The sequence below is a fragment of the Oncorhynchus masou genome, chromosome 19 (assembly GCF_036934945.1).
Source record: "Oncorhynchus masou masou isolate Uvic2021 chromosome 19, UVic_Omas_1.1, whole genome shotgun sequence".
NCBI lineage: Eukaryota > Metazoa > Chordata > Actinopteri > Salmoniformes > Salmonidae > Oncorhynchus > Oncorhynchus masou.
The window spans coordinates 31,724,796-31,749,081 of record NC_088230.1 but is presented as its reverse complement, the minus strand read 5'-3'; the positions used below and the strand labels follow the sequence as shown (position 1 = coordinate 31,749,081).

At 41.2% G+C, this 24,286-nt stretch overlaps 1 protein-coding gene across 1 annotated transcript in view; it reads right to left on the bottom strand.

Annotated features, from left to right (window-relative positions):
• Nucleotides 1-24,286, bottom strand: part of LOC135505654 (glutamate receptor ionotropic, kainate 2-like) — a 149,770-nt gene that overhangs the window by 5,231 nt on the left and 120,253 nt on the right. Inside the window, exons 16-18 of the mRNA XM_064924702.1 lie at nt 22,173-22,390; nt 20,438-20,663; nt 5,801-6,054 (exon numbers count right to left, since the gene is read on the bottom strand). Of these exons, the coding sequence (XP_064780774.1) occupies nt 5,801-6,054; nt 20,438-20,663; nt 22,173-22,390 (698 nt within the window). The remainder of the gene's footprint in view (nt 1-5,800; nt 6,055-20,437; nt 20,664-22,172; nt 22,391-24,286) is intronic.

Here is a 24,286-nt window from a genome sequence, read left to right as displayed (position 1 = left end):
CCTTATAACATCACAACATCATAACATCATAACATCATAACCTTATAACATCTTAAACTTATAACATCATAACCTTATAACATCATAACCTTATAACATCATAACCTTATAACATCATATAACCTTATAACATCATAACCTTATAACATCATAACATAACATCACAACCTTATAACATCATAACATAACATCATAACCTTATAACATCATAACATCATAACCTTATAACATCACAACATCACAACATCACAACATCATAACATCATAACCTTTTAACAACATAACATCATAACCTTATAACATCATAACATAACATCATAACCTTATAACATCATAACCTTATAACATCATAACATCATAACCTTATAACATCACAACATCATAACATCACAACATCACAACATCATAACATCATAACCTTATAACATCACAACATCATAACATCATAACCTTATAACATCACAACATCATAACATCATAACCTTAACATCATAACATCATAACCTTATAACATCATAACATCACAACATCACAACATCACAACATCACAACATCACAACATCATAACATCATAACCTTTTAACAACATAACATCATAACCTTATAACATCATAACCTTATAACATCATAACCTTATAACATCATAACATCATAACCTTATAACATCACAACATCACAACATCATAGCATCATAACCTTATAACATCACAACATCATAACATCATAACATCATAACCTTATAACATCTTAAACTTATAACATCATAACCTTATAACATCACAACATCATAACATCATAACATCATAACCTTATAACATCATAACCTTATAACATCATAACCTTATAACCTTATAACATCATAACATCATAACCTTATAACATCATAACCTTATAACATCATAACATCACAACCTTATAACATCATAACCTTATAACATCATAACATCATAACCTTATAACATCATAACCTTATAACATCATAACCTTATAACATCATAACATCATAACCTTATAACATCATAACCTTATAACATCATAACCTTATAACCTTATAACATCATAACATCATAACCTTATAACATCATAACATCATAACCTTATAACATCATAACATCACAACATCACAACATCATAACCTTATAACATCACAACATCATAACATCATAACATCATAACCTTATAACATCTTAAACTTATAACATCATAACCTTATAACATCACAACATCATAACATCATAACCTCATTACATCACAACATCATAACATTTTAACAACATAACATCATAACCTTATAACATCATAACCTTATAACATCATAACCTTATAACATCATAACATCATAACCTTATAACATCACAACATCACAACATCATAGCATCATAACCTTATAACATCACAACATCATAACATCATAACATCATAACCTTATAACATCTTAAACTTATAACATCATAACCTTATAACATCACAACATCATAACATCATAACATCATAACCTTATAACATCATAACCTTATAACATCATAACCTTATAACCTTATAACATCATAACATCATAACCTTATAACATCATAACCTTATAACATCATAACATCACAACCTTATAACATCATAACCTTATAACATCATAACATCATAACCTTATAACATCATAACCTTATAACATCATAACCTTATAACATCATAACATCATAACCTTATAACATCATAACCTTATAACATCATAACCTTATAACCTTATAACATCATAACATCATAACCTTATAACATCATAACATCATAACCTTATAACATCATAACATCACAACATCACAACATCATAACCTTATAACATCACAACATCATAACATCATAACATCATAACCTTATAACATCTTAAACTTATAACATCATAACCTTATAACATCACAACATCATAACATCATAACCTCATTACATCATAACATCATAACCTTATAACATTATAACATCATAACCTTATAACATCATAACCTTATAACATCATAACATCATAACCTTATAACATCATAACCTTATAACATCATAACATCATAACATCATAACCTTATAACATCATAACCTTATAACATCATAACATCATAACCTTATAACATCATAACCTTATAACATCATAACATCATAACCTTATAACATCATAACCTTATAACATCATAACCTTATAACGTTGTGTTAGCTAATCCAAGTTTATAATTTTTTGTTGTTCTGATTAAAGAAGCAATAAAACTGGCCTTCTTTAGACTAGTTGAGTATCTGGGGCATCTGCATTTGTGTGTTCGATTGCAGGCTCAAAATGGCCAGAAACAAAGGACTTTCTTCTGAAACTCATCAGTCTATTCTTGTTCTGAGGAAATGACGGTCTATTCCATGCGAGAAATTGACAAGAAATTGAAGATCTCATACAATGTTGTGTACTACTCCTTTCACATAACAGTGCAAACTGACTCTAACCAGAATAGATAGAGGAGTGGGAGGCCCCGGTGTACAACTGAACAAGAGGGCAAGTACATTAGAATCTCTAGTTTGAGAAACAGATGCATCACAAGTCCTCAACTGGCAGTTTCATGAAATAGTATCCGCAAAACACCAGTCTCAACATCAACAGTGAAGAGGTGACTCCGGGATGCTGGCCTTCTAGGCAGAGTTCCAGTCTGGCCTTTTCTTTGCAAATCTGCCCCGAACAACAGTTTTCAGCTGTGCTAACATAATTGCAAAAGGGTTTGCTGATGATCAATTAGCCTTTTAAAATGATAAACTTGGATTAGCTAACACAACGTGCCATTGGAACACAGGACTGATGGTTGCTGATAATGGGCCTATGTAGATATTCCATTAAAAATCAGCCTTTTCCAGCTGCAATAGTCATTTACAACATTAACAATGTCTACACTGTATTTCTGATCAACTTGATGTTATTTTAATGGACAAAAATGTACTTTTCTTTCAAAAACAAGGACATTTGTAAGTGAGCCCAAACGTTTGAATGGTAGTATACACTACACTACACTATTCATGGGTTGCATGTTTTGTCAGAATAATGTTTCGAACGTTCGTTTTGGACTAATGCCCAACTGTGCATTCTACTCAATGCATCGAGCGCTGATGATGTTTTTATCAAGAGTGCATTACAGTGGCTTGGAAATACAATGCATTCAAAAGGAGGCAAAAAATTAATAGGAAAACCTTATCATTTTGATCATGCCAGATTGACTTTAAATGCAGTATAACGTTAGATTGTTAGCTAAGATTGAGGGGAGGACACTCGTTAGCAATGCTATCTATTTAAAAAAACCTTCGCTGACTAATGACAACATTACCTTGTCTAAAGTAAATTTGATGACATGATAATGCTGGCAAAGTTGTTTCCTGCTAAACATTTGATTATTTTAGCAGTGTCGTCGTATTTCCAGGCACTGTAGTGTACTTTAGACTAAACAATCGTTAGCTGCCGTCCATAATGACTGGACTGTAGAGCTCCACATGGCGCCACCAGGTAGAGGGCGGCTTGAGAACATTCATAACAATGGCATGATGACGCGAACGAGTGGCGGAGGTGCACTATAAGGTGGAGGTGTACTATAACACACTATACTATATTATGCTACATATACTACACTATACTATACTACTTAATGTTATTATACTACTACACTACATTATACAGTTCACTATACTATAATACACTATACTACACTATATTATACACTACACTATACTATACTACTACTACTATACTGCGCAATTCTACACTATACTATACACTACACTATACTACTGCACTATACTATACTATGCTATACCACACTATATTATACACTACAACATACTATACTACACTATACTGTACTATACACCACAATATACTATACTACTACACTATACTATACAACACACTACAATACTTTGTTATACTATACTACCACACTATACTATACTACGCTATACTGTACACTATACTATACACTACACAAGTCATTTACAAGAAAATGCCATGCTACTTTATAAAGGGCTGTGAACCAGCTGGGAATACCTTTATTATCAGCCTTTACGTCGTCTGGTATGAGTTAGCTTGTACATGGTTTTGGAGGCATCTACAGTGGCTCCAGAAAGCATTCACACCTCTGGACTTGTTCCACATTTTGTTGTGTTACAGCCTGAATTTAAAATGGATTCAATTGCACACAAAAAATTGGGACACTGGCCTACACACAATGTCCCATAATGTCATAGTGGAATTATGTTATTTGAAATGTTTATAAATGAATTAAAACTAAAAAGCTGGAATGTCTTTATTGAATAAGTATTCAACCTCTTTGTTATGGCAAGTAAAACACCTTCAGGAGTAAAAATGTGCCTACCAAGTCACATAATAAGTTGCATGGACTCACTGTGTGTGCAACAATTGTGTTTAATTAACATCTCTGCACCCCACACATACAATTATATGTAAGGTCCCTCAGTCGAGCAGTGAATTTCAAATACAGATTCAACCATAAAGACCAGGAAGGTGCCTTACAATGCCTCGCAAAGAAAGCCATCCGATTATCCCTTTGAGCATGGTGAAGTTATTAATTAGGCTTTGGATGGTGTATCAATACACCCAGTCACTACAAAGATACAGGCGTCCTTCCTAACTCAGTTGCCGGAGAGAAAGGAAACCGCTCAGGGATTTCACCTTGAGGCTAATTGTGACTTTAAAACAGTTACAGAGTTTAATGGCCGTGATAGGATAAAACTGAGGATGGCTCAACAACCCTGTAGTTACTTCATAATACTAACCTAATTGACAGAGTGAAAAGAAGGAATCCTGTACAGCAAAACAAAGCTATTAACATTTTGTACTGAATGTTTGGGGCAAATCCAATTCAACACATTACTGAGTACCACTATCCATATTATCAAGCATAGCGGTGGTGGCATCATGTTATGGGTATGCTGGTAATCGTTAAAGACTGGGGAGTTTTTCAGGATAAAAAATAAATGGAACAGAGCTAAGCACAGGCAAAATCCTAAAGGAAAACCTGGTTCAGTCTGCTTTCCACCAGACACTGGGAGGTGAATTCACCTTTCAGCAGGACAATAACACAAAACACCAGGACAAATCTACACTGGAGTTGCTTCCAAGAAGACAGTGAATGTTCCTGAGTGGCCGATTTAGTTTTGACTTAAATCTTTTTTTGGCTTAAATCTATGGCAAGACCTGAAAATGTTGTCTAGCAATGATCAACAACCAATTTGACAGAGTTTGAAGAATTTTGAAAATAATAATGTGCAAATATTGTACAATCCAGGTGTACAAAGCTCTTAGAGATTTACCCAGAAGGACTCACAGCTGTAATCACTGCCAAATGTGATTGTAACATTTATTGACTAAGGGGTGTGAATACTTATGTAAATGAGATATTTACATTTTTTATTTTCAATAAATTTGCTTTACATTTCTTAAAATCTGTTTTCCCTTTGCCATTATGGGGTGTGTAGACGGGTGAGAAATAAATATATTGAATCCATTTTGAATTCAGGCTGTAACAAAACAAAAGGTGGAATAAGTAAAGGGGTATGAATACTTTCTGGCACAGTACACAGTTTTTAAGAAGACCTTATAAATGTTCTATGACACCTACACTGTAAAAGAAAATCATGTTTTTACGGTAACTTACTGGCAGCCTGTTACCTGTAAGTTACTGTTAATTTACTGTTACCGTAAATTCCAAATAAACTTTGGTTTAACAGTACATTCGTTTAAAGTGATATAAATCTCTACGAAGCCTATAAACCTCACCTTCTCCAGTTCTGCGTTCTGTTTAGACTTGTACAGGACCTCTCCGACGGCCACAAACACAGACAGCACCAGCCCTGCAGCCAGCACGATGAAGATACCCCCGATGTTCTGCACCCCCAGAGCGCTAGCCTCCTTATTTTTCTCATCCTCCGGACAACCGTTCCCCCTCCACCACTTCTCCTTCATCATGTGCAACTTCCCTTCTTCCTGCAGCTGCAGGATCGCTATGGTGATCTTGTCCCGGTATGGAGAGCCTGGAGGGGACAAAAAGGACAGAAGATCTGAGAAACTATATAAATAAATAAAACCACAAAGTGAATTAATTCGTTTTGAAATGAATTAATTTAAAGACTAGGTATTGTTCAGTGCCTATATATTACATAGTATGCTTTGCGATGGTGATTTTGTTAGAAAAATGTTAGAAGATCAGATTTAGTTTTTCAAGAAAAAGGGCATCAGATTGGTTTGTTAAATGAATGAATAATGGTTGTTGTGTCTGTTTCAGCTGTATTGGTATTGTATTTGTATGTTTTAATATTGCAGACACATTTCCTGCATGGCGATCAATAACATTTTAATCCTATTTGATCTTATTTAATCTCATCTTAATTCAAAGGCTAGTCAATGTTCAGTGGCTACACTGTAAAAGGGTTACCATGAATTTACAGGCTGGGTGACAAGCAAAATTATGTATTTAATATTACAGTACATCTACTGTAAAATAAATATGATAGTGTAATGACACACAGTACAATACAGTAAAATTATTATACTGTGAAAAAAAAAGTCAATGCTACCGTAATCGGAAGTAATGAATTAATGAATGGATGAATGAAATGCATTGAGGAGAGGGGTTTGTATTTCATAGTATTTTACTGTAATTACAATGGGTTGGTGCAAGCCTACTGGCAGTGTTTAGACATTACAGAATATTAATGAACGTTTGGTGTTTTATTTCACTTGCACTTCTAGAGGCCTTGACAAATGCTTCCAAACTGGCAGTGACTAAAGGAGAAACAGACCAAAATACTCAACCATTTAAGGCTTAAGACTTGCTGCCACTCCAATCTGTCCCCTAAACATTTCAAATGAATAAGGCACTATAACCACTCACTCACGGGTGCAACAACTGTAGCCTCAAAATGTGTTAATGAACCAGAAACAACAATACCATGCCTCCACTAATTGGTCAAAAGGTGTGTTGGGTTCCAAAGATGTGGTACGGTATTCTGTATTCTACAGTACCATTAGAAATACAGCCATTTTAACACAATGCACCATCCTTTACAGTATGTTGCAGTAAAACATTTCAGAGTTTTTTAATGTTGATAATACCAAAAAAAATGTGCGTATAAATGACAGTTTTCCATTACAGTGTAGTTTTAACAAGCAATGGTGGGAACAGGGCTCAACTTGGGGGCCTGCTTATCTTATGAGCATAACCTGTCATGGTGTTTTCATAGAAACACCCCTCCTTCATCCTATTAAATGCTAATCCTCACAGTATCTGGGAGACAGGCTACAGAATTAGCATCTCGTTCTCTAGCATTACAACGCCGTAAGGTGTTGGCGACACAGGGCTTTGTGTTCCGGAGTAGCAGGGCCACAGGGCTTTGTGTTACGGAGTGGCAGGGCCACAGGGCTTTGTGTTCCGGAGTGGCAGGGCCACAGGGCTTTGTGTTTTGGAGTAACATGGCCACAGGGCTTTGTGTTCCGGAGTGGCAGGGCCACAGGGCTTTGTGTTCCGGAGTGGCAGGGCCACAGGGCTTTGTGTTCCGGAGTAGCAGGGCCACAGGGCTTTGTGTTCCGGAGTAGCAGGGCCACATGGCTTTGTGTTACGGAGTGGCAGGGCCACAGGGCTTTGTGTTCCGGAGTGGCAGGGCCACAGGGCTTTGTGTTACGGAGTAGCAGGGCCACAGGGCTTTGTGTTCCGGAGTGGCAGGGCCACAGGGCTTTGTGTTTTGGAGTAACATGGCCACAGGGCTTTGTGTTCCGGAGTGGCAGGGCCACAGGGCTTTGTGTTCCGGAGTGGCAGGGCCACAGGGCTTTGTGTTCCGGAGTAGCAGGGCCACAGGGCTTTGTGTTCCGGAGTAGCAGGGCCACAGGGCTTTGTGTTCTGGAGTAGCAGGGCCACAGGGCTTTGTGTTCTGGAGTAGCAGGGCCACATGGCTTTGTGTTCTGGAATAGCAGGGCCACAGGGCTTTGTGTTCTGGAGTGGCAGGGCCACAGGGCTTTGTGTCCCGGAGTAGCAGGACCACAGGGCTTTGTGTCCCGGAGTAGCAGGACCACAGGGCTTTGTGTCCCGGAGTAGCAGGACCACAGGGCTTTGTGTCCCGGAGTAGCAGGACCACAGGGCTTTGTGTCCCGGAGTAGCAGGACCACAGGGCTTTGTGTCCCGGAGTAGCAGGGCTCCCGTTGATTCTGAAAAATTACCAGAGCGTGTGTGTGTGTGTGTGTGAGATAGAGTGAGAGAGAGTGCGTTAGATGTGTGTGTGTGTGTGTGTGTGTGTGTGTGTGTGTGTGTGTGTGTGTGTGTGTGTGTGTGTGTGTGTGTGTGTGTGTGTGTGTGTGTGTGTGTGTGTGTGTGTGTGTGTGCACTTATGCACGTGTCCATATCCATGTGCCAAGATGAGCACAACTCCCCAAATCCGCAGACTGTGGGAGAACGCTGGAATTATCGCAGCGTATTAAGACACAGCGGGAGCCTCAGTGATCAAAGGAAGAGTAATCGCTCCAGAGTAGAACTGCTGTGTCCCCGCCTCTCCCCTCCTATCCCACAGCACGACACTGCTGTGTGTCCCCCTCTCCCCTCCTATCCCACAGCACGACACTGCTGTGTCCCCCCCCTCCCCTCCTATCCCACAGCACAACACTGCTGTGTCCCCTCCTCTCCCCTCCTATCCCACAGCACGACACTGCTGTGTCCCCCCCCTCTCCCCTCCTATCCCACAGCACGATACTGCTGTGTCCTCCCCCTCTCCCTCCTATCCCACAGCACGACACTGCTGTGTCCCCCCCTCTCCCCTCCTATCCCACAGCACAACACTGCTGTGTCCCCCCCTCTCCCCTCCTATCCCACAGCACGATACTGCTGTGTCCCCACCTCTCCCCTCCTATCCCACAGCACGACACTGCTGTGTCCCCCCCCTCTCCCCACCTATCCCACAGCACAACACTGCTGTGTCCCCCCCTCTCCCTCCTATCCCACAGCACGACACTGCTGTGTCCCCCCCTCTCCCCCTCCTATCCCACAGCACAACACTGCTGTGTCCCCCTCTCCCCTCCTATCCCACAGCACAACACTGCTGTGTCCCCCCCTCTCCCCTCCTATCCCACAGCACAACACTGCTGTGTCCCCCCCCTCTCCCCTCCTATCCCACAGCACGATACTGCTGTGTCCCCACCTCTCCCCTCCTATCCCACAGCACGATACTGCTGTGTCCCCACCTCTCCCCTCCTATCCCACAGCACGACACTGCTGTGTCCCCCCCTCTCCCTTCCTATCCCACAGCACAACACTGCTGTGTCCCCCCTCTCCCTTCCTATCCCACAGCACAACACTGCTGTGTCCCCCCTCTCCCTCCTATCCCACAGCATGACACTGCTGTGTCCCCCCTCTCCCCTCCTATCCCACAGCACAACACTGCTGTGTCCCCCCCTCTCCCCTCCTATCCCACAGCACAACACTGCTGTGTCCCCCCCTCTCCCTTCCTATCCCACAGCACAACACTGCTGTGTCCCCCCCTCTCCCCTCCTATCCCACAGCACAACACTGCTGTGTCCCCCCCTCTCCCTTCCTATCCCACAGCACGATACTACAAGGGCCTAGTCAGCTACCACACACACACTGAGGCAGCAGACTTTTAAATTAATATGAATTAATATTTGTGTCATTCTCAAAACTTTTGACCGCGACTGTACACACACACACACACACACACACACACACACACACACACACACACACACGACAAGATGAATGCTTACTGGGTGTTTTGTTTCGTTAATGAAAAACAACTTGAAACCATGTTAGTGTTTTCATAATCTGATTACTTAAAGGAGGTAGGGAAAAGAAAGGAGCCCTGCTAAGTTTGTGTGTGTGTGTGTGTGTGTGTGTGTGTGTGTGTGTGTGTGTGTGTGTGTGTGTGTGTGTGTGTGTGTGTGTGTGTGTGTGTGTGTGTGTGTGTGTGTGTGTGTGTGTGTGTGTGTGTGTGTGTGAGTGAGTGTAGAGTCATGGCCAAAAGTTTTGAGAATGACACAAATATTAATTTTCACAAAGTCTGCTGCCTCAGTTCGTATGATGGAAGTTTGTATATACTCCAGAATGGTATGAAGAGTGATCAGATGAATTGCAAGTTGTTGCAAATTCCCTCTTTGCCATGCAAATGATCTAAATCCCCCAAAAACATTTCAACTGCATTTCAGCCCTGCCACAAAAGGATCAGCTGACATTATGTCAGGGATTCTCTCGTTAACACAGGTGTGTGTTGACGAGGACAAGGTTGGAGATCACTCTGTCATGCTGATTGAGTTCGAATAACAGACTGGAAGCTTCAAAAGGATGGTGGTGCTTGGAATCATTGTTCTTCCTCTGTCAATCATGTTTACCTGCAAGGAAACACGTGCCGTCATCATTGCTTTGCAAAAAAAGGGCTTCACAGGCAAGGATATTGCTGCCAGTAAGATTGCACCTAAATCAACCATTTATCGGATCATCAAGAACTTCAAGGAGAGCGGTTCCATTGTTGTGAAGAAGGCTTCAGGGCGCCCAAGAAAGTCCAGCAAGCGCCAGGACTGTCTCCCAAAGTTGATACAGCTGCGGGATTGGGGCACCACCAGTACAGAGCTTGCTCAGGAATGGCAGCAGGTAAGTGTGTGTGCATCTGCACGCGAAGACTTTTGGAGGATGGCCTGGTATCAAGAAGGGCAGCAAAGAAGCCACTTCTCTCCAGGAAAAACATCAGGGGCAGATGGCTATTCTGCTAAAGGTACATGGATTGGACTGCTGAGGACTGGGGTAAAGTCATTGTCTCTGATGAATTCCCTTTCCGATTGTTTGGGGCATCCGGAAAAAAGCTTGTCCGGAGAAGACAAGGTGAGCGCTACCATCAGTCCTGTGTCATGCCAACAGTAAAGCATCCTGAGACCATTCATGTGTGGGGTTGCTTCTCAGCCAAAGGAGTGGGCTCACTCACAATTTTGCCTAAGAACACAGCTATGAATAAAGAATGTTATCAACACATCCTCTGAGAGCAACTTCTCCCAACCACCCAGGAACAGTTTGGTGACGAACAATACCTTTTCCAGCATGATGGAGCACCTTGCCATAAGGCAAAAGTGATAACTAAGTGGCTCGGGGAACAAAACATTGATATTTTGGGTCCATGGCCAGGAAACTCCCCAGACCTTAATCCCTTGAGAACTTGTGGTCAATCCTCAAGAGGCGGGTGGACAAACAAAAACCCACCAGTTCTGACAAACACCAAGCATTGATTATGCAAGAATGGGCTGCCATCAGTCAGGATGTGGCCCAGAAGTTAATTGACAGCATGTCAGGGCAGATTGCAGAGGTCTTGAAAAAGAAGGGTCAACACTGCAAATATTGACTCTTTGCATCACCTTCCTGTAATTGTCAATAAAAGCCTTTGACACTTGATGAAAAATGATGATGAAATGCTTGTAATTATACTTCAGTATTCCATAGTAACATCTGACAAAAATATCTAAAGAAACTGAAGCAGCAAACGTTGTGGAAATGAATATTTGTGTGATTCTCAAAACTTTTGGCCACGACTGTATGCCCTTGCATGTGTGCGTGAATTACCCACACCCAAGTATTCATCAAGAGTCCTCTAATTCTCCCCCAGCTCACATTTCAAATGATTCAGAGACACTTTAATAGGATGGATTCTTGGAGAGGCAGAATATGGAACCAGGGATGAATGGCGGAGAGAGCTAATGCTACTGTTGACGCACTCTGCATACGAAACTAACTGACAGACGCTACCGTTGACGCGACACTCATACGCAACTAACTGACAGATGTTCAACATATGAGGACATCACTCACTCCGCTGCTGTCGGGGCCTCAAATATGAATGTGATCACAGTGTAGGTCAGTAGGGGTGATGGAGGGGGGATGGAGGGATGGCGTAGGGGAGCGTGGGGAATAGGAGGCGTGGATTAAATGGCAAGCTTTTAAATGGCGGCCTGCTGTTACCGTACCATAAGAAGGTAAGGTGGTGCTAAATTTGGCCTTGGAGGTTTTTGAAGGTTAAGTCGGCTACAGGAAAAATAAATGATTGAGGATTAAGATGAACTGTTGGTAATCTTCCCCTTGTTGAGAAGGTATATACTGTACATAGATACAGGGCATTGGGAAAGTATTCAGACCCCTTCCCCTTGTTGAGAAGGTATATACTGTACATAGATACAGGGCATTCGGATAGTATTCAGACCCCTTCCCCTTGTTGAGAAGGTATATACTGTACATAGATACAGGGCATTGGGAAAGTATTCAGACCCCTTCCCCTTGTTGAGAAGGTATATACTGTACATAGATACAGGGCATTGGGAAAGTATTCAGACCCCTTCCCCTTGTTGAGAAGGTATATACTGTACATAGATACAGGGCATTGGGAAAGTATTCAGACCCCTTCCCCTTGTTGAGAAGGTATATACTGTACATAGATACAGGGCATTGGGAAAGTATTCAGACCCCTTCCCCTTGTTGAGAAGGTATATACTGTACATAGATACAGGGCATTGGGAAAGTATTCAGACCCCTTCCCCTTGTTGAGAAGGTATATACTGTACATAGATACAGGGCATTGGGAAAGTATTCAGACCCCTTCCCCTTGTTGAGAAGGTATATACTGTACATAGATACAGGGCATTGGGAAAGTATTCAGACCCCTTCCCCTTGTTGAGAAGGTATATACTGTACATAGATACAGGGCATTGGGAAAGTATTCAGACCCCTTCCCCTTGTTGAGAAGGTATATACTGTACATAGATACAGGGCATTGGGAAAGTATTCAGACCCCTTCCCCTTGTTGAGAAGGTATATACTGTACATAGATACAGGGCATTGGGAAAGTATTCAGACCCCTTCCCCTTGTTGAGAAGGTATATACTGTACATAGATACATTGGGAAAGTATTCAGACCCCTTCCCCTTGTTGAGAAGGTATATACTGTACATAGATACAGGGCATTGGGAAAGTATTCAGACCCCTTCCCCTTGTTGAGAAGGTATATACTGTACATAGATACATTGGGAAAGTATTCAGACCCCTTCCCCTTGTTGAGAAGGTATATACTCTACATAGATACATTGGGAAAGTATTCAGACCCCTTCCCCTTTTACACATTTTGTTACGTTACAGCCTTATTATGAAATGGATTACATTTAAAAAATCCTCATCAATCTACACATAATACCCCATAATAACAAAGAGAAAAACAGAAATACCTTAGTTACATAAGTATTCAGACCCTTTGCTATGAGACTCGAAATTGAGCTCAGGTGCATCCTGTTTCCATTGGTCATCCTTGAGATGTTTCTGCAACTTCACCTTCAGTAAATTCAATTGATTGAACATGATCTGAAAGCCATACACCTGTCTATCTAAGGTCCCACAGTTGACAGTGCATGTCAGAGCAAAAACCAAGCCATAAGGTCAAAGGAATAGTCCGTAGAGGTCCGAGACATGATTGTATCAAGGCACAGATCTGGGGAAGGGTACTAAAATATTTCTGCAGCATTGAAGGTCCCCAAGAACATAGTGGCCTCCATCATTCTTAAATGGAAGACGTTTGGAACCAACCAAGACTCTTCCAAGAGCTGCCACCCGGCCAAACTGAGCAACCAGGAAAAAGTACCTTGGTCAGGGAGGTTACCAAGAACCCGATGGTCACTCTGACAGATGTTCCTGAGTTCCTCTGTGGAGATGGGAGAACCTTCCAGAAGGAAAACCATCTCTGCAGCAGTCCACCAATCAGGCCTTTATGGTATAGTGGCCAGACTGAAGCCACTCCTCATTAAAAGGCACATGGAGTTTGTTACAAGACACCTAAAGACTCTTAGACCATGAGAACCCAGATTCTCTGGTCTGATGAAACCAAGATTGAACTTTTTGGCCTGAATGCCAAGCATCAGTTCTGGAGGAATCCTGGCACCATCCCCACGGTGAAGCATGGTGGTGGCAGCATCATGCTGTGGGGCTGTTTTCAGCAGTAGAGACTGGGAAACTAGTTAGGATTGAGGGGAAGATGATCGGAGCAAAGTACAGAGAGATCCTTGATGAAAACCTGCTCCAGAGCGCTCAGGACCTCAGACTGGGGCGAAGGTTCACCTTCTCTAAGCACTAAGCCAAGATAACGCAGGAGTGGCTTCGGGACAAGTCTCTGAATGTCCTTGAGTGGCCCAGCCAGAGCCCGGACTTGAACCCGATCGAATATCTCTCGAGAGACCTGAAAATAGCTGTGCAGTGATGCTCCTCATTCAACCTGACAGACCTTGAGAGGATCTGCAGAGAAGAATGGGAGAAACTCCCCAAATACAGGGGTCCGAAGCTTGTAGCTTCATACCCAATAAGAGATGAGATTGTAATCACTGCCAAAGGTGCTTCAACAAAGTACAGAGTAAAGGGTCTGAACTCTTATGTAAATGTCATATTTAATTATTATTATTAAATACATTTGCAACCATTTCTAAAAATGTGTTTTTGCTTCGTCATTATGGGGGGGTTGTGTGTATATTGATGAGGGGGGACAAAAACAATTTAATCAATTTTAGAACAAGGCTGTAAGATAACAAAATGAGAAAAAAGTCAAGGGGTCTGAATACTTTCTGAATGCAATGTATATATACACTACCGGTCAAAAGTTGTAGAACACCGACTCAATCAAGGGTTTTTCTTTTTTCTTTATTTTAACGAAATAATATTTCTGAGGCTGGTAACTTATCCTCTGCAGCAGAGGTAACTCTGGGTCTTCCTTTCCTGTGGCGGTCCTCATGAGGGCCAGTTTCATCATAGCGCTTGATGGTTTTTGCGACTGCACTTGAAGATACTCTCAGAGTTCTTGAAATGTTTTTGGGTTGACTGATCTTCATGTCTTAAAGTAATGATGGACTGCTGTTTCTCTTTGCTTATTTCAGCTGTTCGTTCTTGCCATAATATGGACTTGATGTTTTACTAAATAAGGCTATCTTCTGTATACCCCTCAACACAACTGATTGCCTTAAACGCATTAAGAAGGAAGAAAATTCCACAAATTAACTTTTAAGAAGACACACCTGTTAATCAAATCAAATGTTATTGGTCACGTACACATGGTTAGCAGATGTTAATGCGAGTGTAGCGAAATGCTTGTGCTTCTAGTAAGTAATATCTAACAAGTAATCTAACTCTTTCCCAACAACTACCTTACACACACAAGTGTAAAGGAATGAATAAGAATATGCACATATAAATACAGTTGAAGTTATAGGTTTACATAAACCTTAGACAAATTGTCACGCCCTGACCTTAGTTATCTTTGTTTTCTTTATTATTTTGGTTTGGTCAGGGTGTGACACGGGTGGTTTGTTTAGTTTTTGTATTGTCTAGGGGTTTTGTTTGTCTAGGGGTTTTTCTAAGTCTAGGTGTTTATATGTCTATGGTTGCCTAGATTGGTTCTCAATCAGAGGCAGCTGTTTATCGTTGTCTCTGATTGGGGACCATATTTAGGTAGCCATATTCCTTGGGTATATGTTTAGTTGCCTGTCTGCACTAACCATATTAGCTTCACGGTTCGGTTTGTTGTTTTGAATAGTTTGTTCAGTGTTTATTCTTCATTGAAAGAAGTATGTATTCATATCACGCTGCGCCTTGGTCGTTATGACGACTATGACACAAATACATTAACTCAGTTTTTCACAATTCCTGACATGTAATCCTATTAAAAATCCCATGTCTTAGAGGTCAGTTAGGTTCACCACTTTATTTTAAGAATGTGAAATGTCAGAATAATAGTAGAGAATTATTTCTTTCAGCTTTTATTTCTTTCATCACATTCCCAGTGGGTCAGAAGTTTACATACACTCAATTAGTATTTGGTAGCATTGCCTTTAAATTGTTTAACTTGGGTCTAATGTTTCCGGAATCCTTCCACAAGTTTCCCACAATAAGTTGGGTGAATTTTGGTCCATTCCTCCTGACAGAGCCGGTGTAACTGAGTCAGGTTTGTAGGTCTCCTTGCACACATTTTTCAGTTCTGCCCACAAATTTTCTAATGGATTGAGGCCAGGGCTTTGTGATGGCCACTCCAATACCTTGACTTTGTTGTCCTTAAGCCATTTTGCCACAACGTTGGAAGTATGATTGGGTTCATTGTCCATTTGGAAGACACATTTACAACCAAGCTTTTTCCCCCATTTTCTTTCACCTTTATTTAACTGGTTGGCCAGTTAAACATTTAAATTCTCATTTACAACTGCGATCTGGCCAAGATAAAGCAAAGCAGTGTGACACAGACAACAACAAAGATATGGAATAAACAAACGTACAGTCAATAACTTTAACTTCCTGACTGATGTCTTGAGATGTTGCTTCAAGATCTCCACATATTTTTCCCTCCTTTTCCCATTTGACATCTATTTTGTAATGTGCACCAGTGTGCTGTTGGGCCTTCTTCACTACGCTCTCTGTGTGGGTGGATCTTTTCAGTCTCTGATGTGGATAGGGGGGTGCTCCCTCTGCTATTTCCTGAAGTCCACGATCATCTCCTTTGTTTTGTTGACGTTGAGTGTGAGGTTATTTTCCTGACACCACACTCCGAGGTCCCTCACCTCCTCCCTGTAGGCCGTCTCGTCATTGTTGGTAATCAAGCCTCCCACTGTAGTGTCATCTGCAAACTTGATGATTGAGTTGGAGGCGTGCATGGCCACGCAGTCATGGTTGAACAGGGAGTACAGGAGAAGGCTGAGAATGCACCCTTGTGGGGCCCCAGTGTTGAGGATCAATGTTGTTTGTTTCCTACCCTCACCACCTGGGGGAGGCTCGTCAGATGGTCCAGGACCCAGTTGCACAGAGCGGGGTCGAGACCCAGGGTCTTGTGCTTAATGACGAGTTTGGAGGGTACTATGGTGTTAAATGCTGAGCTGTAATCGATGAACAGCATTCTTACATAGGTATTCCTCTTCTCCAGATGGGTTAGGGCAGTGTGCAGTGTGATTTCCATTGCGTCGTCTGTGGACGTATTGGGGCGGTAGGAGAATTGGAATGGGTCTAGGGTTTCAGGTAGGGTGGAGGTGATATGATCCTTGACTTGTCTCTCAAAGCACTTCATGATGACGGAAGTGAGTGCTACGGGGCGATAGTCATTTAGCTCAGTTACCTTAGCTTTCTTGGGTACAGGAACAATGGTGGCCGTCTTGAAGCATGTGGGCACAGCAGACTGGGTTAGGGATTGATTGAATATGTCCGTAAACACACCAGTAAGCTGGTCTGCGCATGCTCTGAGGACGTGGCTAGGGATGCTGTCTGGACCAGCAGCCTTGCGAGGGTTAACATATTTAAATGTTTTACTCATGTTGGCCACTGTGGAGAAGAGCCCACAGGTTTTGATTTCGGGCTGTGTCATTGGCACTGTATTGTCCTTAAAGCGAGCAAAGAAGTTGTTTAGTTTGTCTGGGAGCAAGACGTCGGTGTCTGCGACGGGGCTGGTTTTCTTTTTGTAATCCGTGATTGACTGTAGACCCTGCCACGTACGACTCGTGTTTGAGCCATTGAATTGTGACTTTACTTTGTCTCTATACTGACACTTAGCTTGGTTGATTGCCTTGCGGAGGAAATAGCTACACTTTTTGTATTCGATCATGTTTCCGGTCACCTTACCGTGATTAAAAGCAGGGGTTCGCGCTTTCAGTTTTGCTCGAAGGCTGCCATCAATCCACGTTTTCTAGTTAGGGAAGGTTTTAGTCACCGTGGGTACAACATCACAGATGCACTTGCTAATAAACTCGCTCACCGAGTCAGCGTATACATCAATGTTGTTGTCTGAGGCTATTCCGGAACATATCCCAGTCCTTGTGATCGAAGCAATCTTGAATCGTGGAATCCGATTTGTCGGACCAGCATTGGACAGACCTCAGCATGGGCGTTTCCTGTTTAAGTTTCTGTCTTTAGGCTGGGAGCAACAAAATGGAGTCGTGGTCAGATTTGCAGAAAGGAGGGCGAGGAAGGGCTTTGTATGTGTCGCGGAATTTAGAGTAGCGATGACCCAGAATGCTGCCAGCTCGAGCCGTGCATTTTATATGCTGTTCAAATTTAGGGAGCTTGTTTTCAGATTAGTTTTGTTACAAAGCTACAATGAATGCAGCTTCAGGATATAGGGTTTCCAGTTTAAATAGAGTCCAGTGAAGTTCTTTCATTATGATCACACCACAAGTCATTAATCATAAGGCATACACGCCCGCCCTTCTCCTTACCAGAGAGATGTTTGTTTCTGTTGCCATGATGCGTGAAGGAACTGGGTGGCTGTACCGACTCTGATAACATATCCCGAGTGAGCCATGTTTCCGTGAAACAGAGAATGTTTGATGTCTCTCTGGAAGGAAACCCTTGCTTGAATTTCAACTACCTTGTTGTCAAGAGACTGGACATTGGCGAGGGGTATACTCGGGAGCGGTGAGCGATGTGACCAAACTACGGTGCCTGACCAGAAGACCGCTCCGTCTGCCCCTTCTGAAGGCCGTTGTTTTGGGTCGCCTACTGGGATCAGATCCATTGTCCTGGGTGGTGGTCCGAACAGAGGATCCGCTTTGGGAAAATTCTATTCCTGGTCGTAATGTTGTTAAGTTGACGTTGCTCTTATATCCAATATTTCTTCCCGGCTGTATGTAATAATACTTAATATTTCCTGGGGTAACAATGTAAGAAATAATACATAAAAACAAAATACTCTGTCGGTGCCAACTTGCTAATTGAAATGAATTCCAGATTACTTCCTCATGGAGCTGGTTGAGAGAATGCCAAGAGTGTGCAAAGCTGTCATCAAGAATCTCAAACACAAAATATATTTTGATTAACCTTTTTTTGGTTACTACATGATTCCATGGTTTTGATGTCTTCACTATTATTCTACAATGTAAAAAATAGTAAAAAATAAAGAAAAACCCTTGAATTGGTAGGTGTTCTAAAAATGTTGACCGGTAGTGTGTGTGTGTATATATATATATATATATATATATCGCTCACCGCACCATAATTTGCAAATAAATTCATTAAAAATCCCACAATGTGATTTTCTGGATTTTTTTTCTCATTTTGTCTGTCATAGCTGAAGTGTACCGATGATGAAAATGACAGGCCTCTCTCATCTTTTTAAGTGGGAGAACTTGCACAATTGGTGGCTGACTAAATACTTTTTTTGCCCCACTGTATATGTATAATATATTATACATATATATATATATATACATATATATATATATATATATATATATATATATATATATATATATTTATATATATATATATATATATGTATTTATATATATATATATATATATATATATATATATATATATATACACAGTACACACACACACACACACACATACATATATATATATATATATATATATATATATATATATATATATATATATATATATATATATATATATATATATATATATATGTATAATATATTATACATATACAGTGGGGCAAAAAAAGTATTTAGTCAGCCACCAATTGTGCAAGTATATATATATATATATATATACATATATTCATATATTATTATATATTATATAAATATATATATATTCCATTATCAATATCAGTGTCCACTACTACTAACCATACATACATTTTTGTTTGTCCCACCATTCTATGTAAACCCTTAGACACTGTTGTGCGTGAAATACCTAGGAGGGCAGACATTTCTGAGCTACTGGAACCGGCGCTCCTGACACCAAAAACAGCCGAGTCATATCAGCAACACACAGTATCCCTGCAGACCCATACCCACCAATACTAATCAACAGTGAACAGGTTCAGATGTTTTGATGGCGTTCATAATGCTGGTGATGGATGAGGCCATATTGGGGTAGGGGCAGTTATCTGCAGCCTCATCACTAACCCTAGAATTATAAAACACTAGCAGCAGCTTTCCTCCTGTTTCCTCTGGAGTCCATGAGATGTGACCTGCACACATACAGCATACAGTATGTGCCGTATCAAGCGTTTCAGAGTAGGCTGATCTAGAATATAGGTACCGCCTTCACATGAGATTTTGTTCATTATTATCCGAAATATGATTTGTTTCAGGAAAACGGGCCCAGCACCTTCTCTGTTGTACAGCATCTTTACAGGCCAAGGAAAACAGTTGTCCCAATGACAGCCTAGGTACAGCCTGGGTTAACTGCCTTGTTCAGGGGCAGAACGACAGATTTTTACCTTGTCAGCTTGGGGATTTGATCTTGCAACCTTTCGGATACTAGTCCAACGCTCTATACACTAGGCTACCTACCGCCCCAGTAACATACATTGCCATTGACAGGTAGAAGGGGATATAGGAGATATAAGAAATTTAGCCAATATGGATGATAGACTATATAGACAACAAGGACAATAGACCTTACCCATGGGTGTCCCCACTCCGTAGGCCTTGGAGTCGATGAGGCCTCCTATCTGGGTGAGGTTGCAGTTGCGCTGGGTGACGAACTCGATGGTGGTGGACTCCATGAGGAAGGCGTAGTCTGAGGTGAGCACACGCTGGATTCCTGCGTCTATGTCTTTCACCATCACTGACGATCGCCGGCTGTTCATGAACTCCCACATCTTATCGTAGGTGGAGATCTTAGTCTTCTGAGAAACGACCAGAGGAAGAAAATGTGACAGAAGAATTCCAACTGTTCTAATGATAGTAATGAATAAATGATTGGATGTACAGTACATAGAGCTGGCCTTTTCCAGTACATAGAGCTGGTCTTTTCCAGTACATAGAGCTGGCCTTTTCCAGTGCATAGAGCTGGCCTTTTCCAGTACACAGAGCTGGCCTTTTACAGTACATAGAGCTAGCCTTTTCCAGTACATAGCGCCGGCCTTTTACAGTACATAGCGCTGGCCTTTTCCAGTACATAGAGCTGGCCTTTTCCAGTACATAGAGCTGGCCTTTTCCAGTACATAGCGCTGGCCTTTTCCAGTACATAGCGCTGGCCTTTTCCAGTACATAGAGCTGTCCTTTTCCAGTACATAGCGCTGGCCTTTTCCAGTACATAGAGCTGGCCTTTTCCAGTACATAGAGCTGGCCTTTTCCAGTACATAGCAGCGGCCTTTTCCAGTACATAGCGCCGGCCTTTTCCAGTACATCACGCTGGCCTTTTACAGTAGCTCAAAGTGCTTGACATAGTATGTGGAAATTACCTTATCAAATCAAATCCAATGTTTCTGCTCACAGACACGTGTTTAACAGATGTTATTGCGGGTGTAGCGAAATGCTTGTGATCATCGACAATCAGAGTCTAGTTGCTCTAAAGCAGGGTTGAGTCCAACGCTTCTTCAGGACATCTGCTGTCCTGCAAGCTTTCGCTCCAACACAAATATAGCACACCTGATTCTACTAAATGGCTCCTCATCAGAACCTTAACCAGCTGAATCAGGTGTGTTACATTTGAGTTGGAGCAGATGCCTTTTTCCACAGCAGACACCTATTAAAATGACTAGCACTTTCCATGTCAATGTGACCTTTAAACAATGCCACTTTAAACAATGCTACCTTATATAATGTTACTTACCCTACATTATTCATCTCATATGCATACGTATATACTGAACACTAGATCATCGACTGCATCCTTATGTAATACATGTATCACTAGCCACTTTAACTATGCCACTTTGTTTACATACTCATCTCATATGTATATACTGTACTAGATACCATCTACTGTATCTTGCCTATGCTGCTCTGTACCATCACTCATTCATATATCCTTATGTACATATTCTTTATCCCCTTACACTGTGTATAAGATAGTAGTTTAGGAATTGTTAGTTAGATTACTTGTTGGTTATTACTGCATTGTCGGAACTAGAAGCACAAGCATTTCGCTACACTCGCATTAACATCTGCTAACCATGTGTATGTGACAAATAAATTTGATTTTCGATTTTTTTGTCAAATAAAGTGTTACCATGCTTGATTAAGCGGCATTGCAAGAAGTACGATGTAAAGAACAACAAAATAACTTGTGTGAAAAATATCAATATTTTCAGCAGCATAAGAAAATACAGTTTGAACTGGTTTCTCCACAACCACAACGCCTCAGAAGGCCACTTGTCGCATACAGCCCAATGGTTCGCCCAACTAGCTACCTTAAAGAAGGTCATGGTTGATCCGTCCTCCACCACTCCGTACAGGATCTTGGTCTGTTTGGCCAGGTCGTCTGCCGAGTCGATGGGCGACTCCATGCGCTCCACGGTGAGGAAGGCAGCCAGGTTGGCCGTGTAGGAGGAGATGATGATCAGGGTGAAGAACCACCAGATGCCTCCCACAATCCTGGTGGACAGGGCCTTGGGCATGAGCTCTGAGCCTGGGTTAGAAGGTGAGGAAAGGGGGGTAGGAAGTAGAGACAGATAAAAAGACTTCCAGAAGATGCAGCTGGGAAAAGATAGTATCTCCATGGAGAAGATATCCACACACTGTAGTGGGTAGCATCTACAAAGATCTGTGGGAGTTGTTTGGGCTGTATATTGAGTTGTTTGGGGTGTATATTGTGCACTGTGGATCACCCGGAATTAGGCCGAATCCAGGCACCTGAGACAGTCCGTCTGAGACCAAGAATGGTTGATAGGTGTTATACTAAAGCTAGGACTTGGTTTCCCAGACCAGATTAAGCCCACTCCTGGCTTAAAAAGCATATTGAATGAAGAATATCCATTGACAGAGAATTTCTGTTCTAAAATAGGCTTCACCTGGTCCAAGGTGTACTTGGAAAGGTGTACTCATTCAACTTACCATCCGTTATCACAAATGGGTCACATCTTTGAATTGATATGTTAACATTTTACAATAAGCAACTTTTGTGGAAACAGACAAACTGGATGGGTCTGACAGTCATGTACCCAAGATAACCTCACATCCTGACCCCATGTCCCACTACTCTCTGGGTGCTGATTGGCTGTGGGCAATGGGAGAGTACTCTGTGTAGTGGCACATGACACCAACCTGTCATTGTTTTTAATTTTTTTGTATTTTGATGGGGTGGATCAGCTTCAACATTGCAAATAGGTAGCGGCTTCTATTAATGTAATTTTTTACATCATTTCCAATCCCCCATACATATTTTTTAGAAATGTATATATTTTTATATACACACTACCGGTCAAAAGTTTTAGAACACCTACTCATTCAAGGCTTACATTTTTTTTTTCTACATTGTAGAATAATAGTGTAGACATCAAAACTATGAAATAACACATATGGAATCATGTAGTAACCAAACAAGTATATGCCAAATCAAGATTCTTCAAAGTAGCCACCCTTTGCCTTGATGACAGCTTTGTACACTCTTGTCATTCTCTCAATCAGCTTCACGAGGAATGCTTTTCCAATAGTCTTGAAGGAGATCCCACATATGCTGAGCACTTGTTGGCTTCTTTTCCTTCACTCTGCGGTTCAACTCATCCCAAACCATCTCAATTGGATTGAGGTCATCTGATGCAGCACTCCATCACTCTCCTTATTGGTTAAACAGCCATTACACAGCCTGGGAGGTGTGTTTTGGGTCATTGTCCTGTTGAAAAACAAATGATAGTCCCACTAAACGCAAGCCAGATGGGATGGCGTATCGCTGCAGAATGCTGCAGTAGCCATGCTGGTTAAGTGTGCCTTGAATTCTAAATAAATCACAGACAGTGTCACCAGCAAAGCACACCATCACACCTCCTCCTCCATGCTTCCCGGTGGGAACCACACATGCGGAGATCTTCTGTTCACCTACTCTGCGTCTCACAAAGACATGTAGGTTGGAACCAAAAATCTCAAATTCCACTCAGACGTTTTTTATATATATATATAAGGAATATAAATAAATAAATATATGTATATATATATGTACTTATTATATTAATACATACATTACACATTATTAATACATATATTTATTTATTTTCCTTTGTTATCTTACCCTAACCCTACCACCCCTCCCCTAATTGGAGTAAACTAATGGACAACAACACTTAGGCTTCTACCTCCAGCTTATACACATACTATATACATTTTATGTACACAGTATATTTTACATTAGTTATCTTTTGTTTGTTTTTAGCCCCATCCTTCATATACATATACTTCATATACTTAATTGAGCTGCATCTTTTCAGGCTAAACTAAGCCATTTATAAGCCCTTTATAAAGCATGTATAGATGCCCCGTAACTCTTTCTTTCCACCTACACTATTAAGAAAAAACGGTTCCAAAATTGTTC